A 6,466-nucleotide genomic window follows, 5' to 3' on the forward strand; every position below is an offset into this window, starting at 1 on the left:
TCCTGGCTGAGTGCAGGGCCTGGGGCACATGCCTGTGATCCTGGCTGAGTGCAGGGCCTGGGGCACATACCTGTGATCCCGGCTACTTTGGGAGACAGAGGCAGTAGGATAGCAAAAGTTCGGGGCCAGACTGGGCTACAAAGTGAGTTCAGGGATAGTCTAGAAAATCAGTCTACCCTGTCTCAAGACAAAAAGGAGGTTTGTTTGTTTGTTTTTTTGTTTTTTTGTTTTTAAAGGAAGGTGGGATAGGGTTGGAGAGATGGCTCAGTGATTAAGAGCACTACCTGCTCTCAGAAGACCTGAGTTTGATTCTCAACACTCACATGGCAGCTCACAACTGTCTGTAACTCTAGTTCCAGGGGATCTGACACTGTCTTCTGACCTCTACTGAAACCACACACACACACATACACACACACTCATGCATACACACACACACTCATGCATATACACACATACTCATGCACACACACACTCATGCATACACACACATACTCATGCACACACACACACACTCATGTGTACACACACACACTCATGCGTACACACACACACTCACGCACACACACACACATACACACAGTGAACAGACATACATGTGGACAGAATATTCATAAGCAAAACATAAACCAGGACTATAAACAGCACTGTTGAAGGCCATCACAAGGGGTCATGATGGGCAAAGCTAGGTGACTCTCTTTAAGGTGACCAAGGCCGGGTAAAGCCCTCCCAAAACACTTCTGGCCTCTTTGTATCAAAAGAGGGACAGACAGGGCAAAGTCAGGAACCACTGCTCTGCCCATACCTGCATGTCTGCCAGTCCTTGTGACTTTTGGGCTCACTTCTGCCTTGGGCCTTTGCACTGGCCATGACCTCTGCCTGATGGTTAACTCTAAGCTCCTCATTGGAGAAGCATCTCTGCTTCACATAGCATCTTTGGCCCATGTGCTTTCTAACCTGTTGTTCTTTTTGTATTCTTCACCCAACTTGGCCATGCTGTTCTCAGTTCCCTAAGGGCAGGAGCCATCTTTGTCCTATCTGAAGCACAAATGAAGACTTGGGACCAGGATTGAAACTGGTGCACAGTCGGTATTAAATAAATTACTGTAAAAGAGAACTTTACAACCTGCAGTGTCTTAAAACAAACTGGGGATTCTCCAGTTTGGGTCAGGGAAGAAAGGGCTGAACTTCTAGGAGCATGCCCCTCTTCTGCCAGCAGAGGGGTCAAGGAGGCCAATTCTGTGCCCTCACTGGCCCAGGTTTTCTTTGCCCCTCCTTTCCTGGGGTGCTTCCTTTGTGAAAACTTCAACTTCATCTTGGCTCAAGAGAAAAATCTGTCCCAGGAGACTACCAAAAACTAAGAGGTCCCTGGCAGATGCTTCTTGTGAGCCCCTCTTTGCTCTAGTGTACCTGCTCAAGGCCAGGATCCCTGTGAAGCAAGGAAGCTGGGACTCGGTGCATTCAATGCAACCCTATTCCTTAGGGTTTAATTGCTAGGAACTTAGAACAGGGATCAATTTAGTTAAATTATCTCTGTCATTTAAGTCCAAAGTGAAGGAAACACTCTGCTCCTTGTCTGCTTCAGACACACTGACTCCAGTATTAATACATTTTAAAGATGGAACCTGTGTGTAGCCTACTTGGTGAACTGCCGTGGGCCTTGCAGAAGATGCAAGGTTTTAAAGCCTGTCCTTGCTTCCACACTCCTGCCTTCCACCTGGTGACTGGGTAACTGGGTCTACTCAAGTCACAACATAGCCATTCACTCCCAAACATGGAACAGAGTGGCCTCCGATCCTGCACAGCCCTCAGACCAACCTCCAGACCAGACTTGGGATTGATTCTTCCTAGGAGACTGCCTAAGACCAAGTCATGCAGGCCAGAGGGACATCTGTGTGTACCCTGTCACTGTTCCTGACAGCAGGCAATTGTAGAGAACCTCTGTGGCCATCAGGACAGACTGGGGGCTATTGGAGGAACCATGGGCATGCTTGTAAACAGATGTGGGCAAGGATGAAACATGGCAGTCTGGGTGGTATCCTGTGGGTATATGTGGAAAGGGTGTGTTCGTGGTTGTGAATGTGTAACCGTGGACAAGATATGTGAGTTCAAGTTTGAGTGGTGGAGATGTGTTAGAATGCAATGACATGACTGTATGTGACAAACTATGCATTTATACTCCTGAGAGCCAATGTGTGACAGTCTATGCAAGAGAAAGAGCAGAGAGCTCACCGAGAACAGGAGCAACAGTGATTGCGGGGTCTGTAATTGTGCCCTTAAATATCTTCACTATGTTTACATTACTGCCAATAAAGGGTTTTCCTGTGTCTGCTCTGTGTGTATCTGTGTGCGCACATGTGTATATGTGTATGCTGTGTGTGTGAGAAGATAAACATACCTGCATACATGCTCATGGATGGACATCAGGTGTCTTCCTCTGTCGCTTCTGCTGTTCCCTTGATACCAAGTATCTTACCCATGAACCTAGAACTTGCTATTTTTGTGTGTGGGGGGGTGGGGTTAGGCTGGCATCTAGCAAGTCCCTGTGATCTCCCTGTCTCTAGCCACACCGTTAGTACTGTGGTTATAGATGTGCCCAGTACACTTTGCTTTCTACATGGTGTTAGGGATTTGAACTCAGGTCCTCATGTTTGAGCAGCAAGCATTCTTACCCACTGAGCCATCTCCCTAGCCTCCCAGTCTGTTTGTTGGAAAATCCCTGGCAGCACCACCTAGCTGTTCGGTTCCCAGTCCTCCTGACAGTGCTGCCTTTGCTGTTTGCATTCTCTGCCTCTGTGTGGCCAGATCCTTGGACTGCATCGTAGCTGGGGGAGGGATTTCAACAGATACTTCAGCTCTCTTGGCTACCAGATCCCAAGGGAGCCTAAAGTTCTTGGCCAGGGGTCGCTGGGACAAGACAGTTCTGCCACCCCAAGGTGGTCCTGCTCACCGTGCCCCAGAATGTCGTCTGTGGGAAGAAGGGCTTTTCCAGGGACCGGCTTCCTGTTTTGTGAGCCTGGCTCCAAGCCCATGTTGAGCCACTCTGTGGGAGTTCGGCAATCAAACTCTTCATTATCAAACACCTTGGAGAAAACAGGCAACTGTTCAATGAAACAGCTCTGCTAGTGGCCAAGCAAAACTAAGCTTGCCAGAGCCCCTGCAGCCTCTCCAGAGGAGGTAGTTACAGGCGGTCCTAGACTGGTCTATAAGACCCCTGCTGCTTCCATTGACCCACGATGTTTGAATGGGATGGTGCTCTGGATCCATACCTAGCCAAGCCACTCAAGGTCCAGTCTGAGGACGTTCAGGGTCTCCAAGGAGGATGTGAGCTCTCCTGACTACTGTGGGGAAGCACCTAGCTCAGGCCCAAGGGGACAGATGGATTTCTGAGGAAATCCATGCTGACCAGAAACAACAGAGGCTTGGTGCTGTCAGCAGACAACCTTAGTAGAGTAAAACTCATCTGGACTCTACTTCCCACAGGGACTCCAGGCAAGAGATACACAGGACACAGAGGAAGAGAGAGAGGAGAGGACAGCAAGAGCCAAGGCCTAGCTATGCTCCCTCTTCCTTGCTTGTACCTTGACGAAGTGGTACCAAATCCCTCCTACATTCCACCTACCCCACTTCACAAGCTCCCACCCTCAGGAGGACTCTAGTGAGGAGTCTGTATACCAGTCCACATTTCAACCTGCTTGCTGCTCATAGATGCCCGTGGCCAGGGCTGGGGTAGGGAGCAGGCACATAGGTTGTCCAGGATTCCAGGGAAGAAGTAGGGAATCGGTAACCTATTGGTTTGGGGACCACTCCTGCTTCAACCTGGGATGCTTAAAACACTCAGGGTGGGTTCTGATTATTGTTCTGTGTGGCAGATGAGTGCCTGTGACTGGAGTGGGAGACCCCGTTGGGATGTGACACCTTAAGCCTCGGCTGGGGTCCAGGACTGCTGTGTATCAGCAGGCCATGGCAGTGTGGCTCACCTTCAGTGGGAGATAAATGGGAAAGAGTGGATCATGGCCCTGTTCGATGGTTTGTGGGTGCTGCAGGTCTGGGTGCCTGGGCATGAGCTTGTTAGAGTCAATGCCCTCGCTGGCCAATAGCTTCTCAATGTCCAGACGCAAGTACTGCTGTTTCCTCCTAGCCAGAGCAGGGGAAGTTACAGATGCCAGCTCATGAAGTAGCTTCAGGGATGCCAGTAAAGACCCAGGACCCCAAGTGCCACTTCTGTATTGCCCTGGCAGTCCCACTTCAGTGACTTAATTACTACCCTCCCAAATCCACAGCAAGGAAAGCCATGTGTTCCTATTAAAGGAGAGTTGCTTGAACATTTCCATAGGCTCTGCTGTGGGGCTTGCCACCTCAAGGTCTGCAGTGCCCCGCCCCTCTAGCCTGGCAGATGCTACCCACCTTGGGACAGGCTTTCCTCTCCTCATGACCTACAGTGCCCCCCACCAAGCCTGGCAGATGCTCCCTCCCTGGGACAGACTTCCCTCTCCAGCATACCTCTCAATCTCAATCTTCCGAGGGCAGTGACCAGGCAGCACCTGGAATGGGACCTGCACCTTGGGCTCATAGGACTGTACCAGGAAGTCAGTCTGGGTGAGTAGCCGCGTGGTAGTACCAATGATCTGTTGCTCCACACGCTCCTGAAAGTCCTCAGGAACGATGAATGATTCAACTACGGGGAAACCGAATGATCAGTAGCCAAGGGCCAACGATTCAACCCTGAGCCATCCCATAGGGCACATCCTCAGATAGGAACCAGGCAGTCGTGCCTGGGGTATGGGATGCTTAGGCCTGCCTGTGGCCTGGCATGATCAGGGAGAAATAACAAACCATGGGGCTGTTCTGCCAGCCCAAGGCCAGCATGCCTGCTCGTTCCCGCTCAAACTACCAGTTATTCTAATACTGGGACCCAGTGCTCAAGCTGCAACACTAACGAGGGTCTCAGCTGGAAAGGAAGATAAAGTGGTATCCCTTTCTGCTACTTAATCCTAGACAGCCATGCTGTGTTACACGTTAGTGTCTGAAACCCACATGTTCCAGGAGTGAGGCATCCTGGATACTGTAGGAGTGAGTGGTCTCCCTGGGACCCTTATGCCACCAAATGGTTGCCACCCTGTCAGGAGCCATAATGGGACAAGCTAATAACAAGCAGGTGATCTTCCTGAGATGGCCTGCTTCGGATTATTATATAATCTGCAATACGTTCGCCCTTATTAAGCAAGGCCATAAGGAATTCATTTTAGGAAGGATTCTTGCTATTTGTATGCTTTTTCTGTTATTATTAAACATATATAACAATTACTAAGTAGTAGCACACCCCTTTGGAGCAGATCTCTGCAGATCCACGAAGATGTACTATATAGTAATGCTATATAGACAAATAGATGATTTCTTAAGTCTTAATGATGATCCTATAAGAATTCCTAAAATTATATCAGTGATTATTAAGCTCTTTTATAGTGGGACTGCTATTAGGTCCTTTTCTGATAGTCAAAATTGCATTAAGAACTCTGCCAGTCTCCCAAGTGTCCCCAGTTAATTGCTCTTAGATAGTAACCAGACTTTCTCCTACTCAGAGGACATTCCAAGAGGTTGAAAAACGATTAACCAGAGGTCATAAAAAGGGAACTAATGATTTATTATAGGTGCTAGGACAGAAGAGAAAATATTGACTGGGTTTATCTATTCAAAACTTCACTGGTAACTTAGTTATGGCTTTAAACCTTCAGTGAACCTGTGGAGCTGTGACAGGTAGGTGATGGATGTTTAGCCAGATAATTACTCCTAATGGTATGCATGTAAACATTCTCTGTTGCAAACTTCTATTTCAATTTATGGTTTGACTTCTCGTGTGAACTTGTGAGAAACTCTGTAACACGTGATCACGTATTCTGAAAGATGTATAAGTTCTGAGGAAAAAGAGGTGAGAAGCAGATGGGTGAGATTTTTTTTTCCTTTTCCCCTGCCTAGGAGAATTTTTTCTTTAGAAGAATTTTTCCCTTACTAGACTTTTCCCCCTTTCTCCACTTAGGATCTTTCCACTTTTCCCTTTAGATGGCTTTCATAGGAAACTTTTTACAACTTAGTAATAAGAGCTATAGTCACTTCTCTAAGTGTCCCTTTTTCTTCCTGTGACTTCCGACTAGCAGGCTGAAAGTTAGAGCCGCACAGTTCCTGCTGAGATAGTACTAAGGCTATTTACTTAATCCTTTGCTGCCTGAGGAGGAGGTGCTAAGTGCCAGAGACTGCAGATTCTGGCCTCAGAGGAACCCAGAAGGCAGGTCAGCTACAGTAGCAGAGTAACTGAGACTTAGATAAGTAAACCTTCTTATTATTATACAGCAGCCCTAAATATCTCGTAACACAAAGTCTTACCCTCCACTGGCACTCTTCTCCCTCCACTGCCTCAAGAAGAACTGACAAGAAAGAAGAACCCCTCACCAGAGCTGCCCCCCCCCCC

General features: G+C 48.2%; 1 protein-coding gene across 2 annotated transcripts in view; it reads right to left on the reverse strand.

The window, feature by feature from the left end:
* Positions 1 to 6,466, reverse strand: part of Dnah1 (dynein axonemal heavy chain 1) — a 66,594-nt gene that overhangs the window by 53,132 nt on the left and 6,996 nt on the right. For both annotated transcript variants that reach the window (XM_031360984.1, XM_031360985.1), the window contains exons 4-6: positions 4,504 to 4,678; positions 3,981 to 4,137; positions 2,951 to 3,083 (exon numbers count right to left, since the gene is read on the reverse strand). In XM_031360984.1, the coding sequence (XP_031216844.1) occupies positions 2,951 to 3,083; positions 3,981 to 4,137; positions 4,504 to 4,678 (465 nt within the window). The remainder of the gene's footprint in view (positions 1 to 2,950; positions 3,084 to 3,980; positions 4,138 to 4,503; positions 4,679 to 6,466) is intronic.

This window comes from Mastomys coucha, unplaced genomic scaffold (genome assembly GCF_008632895.1).
Source record: "Mastomys coucha isolate ucsf_1 unplaced genomic scaffold, UCSF_Mcou_1 pScaffold9, whole genome shotgun sequence".
Lineage (NCBI taxonomy): Eukaryota > Metazoa > Chordata > Mammalia > Rodentia > Muridae > Mastomys > Mastomys coucha.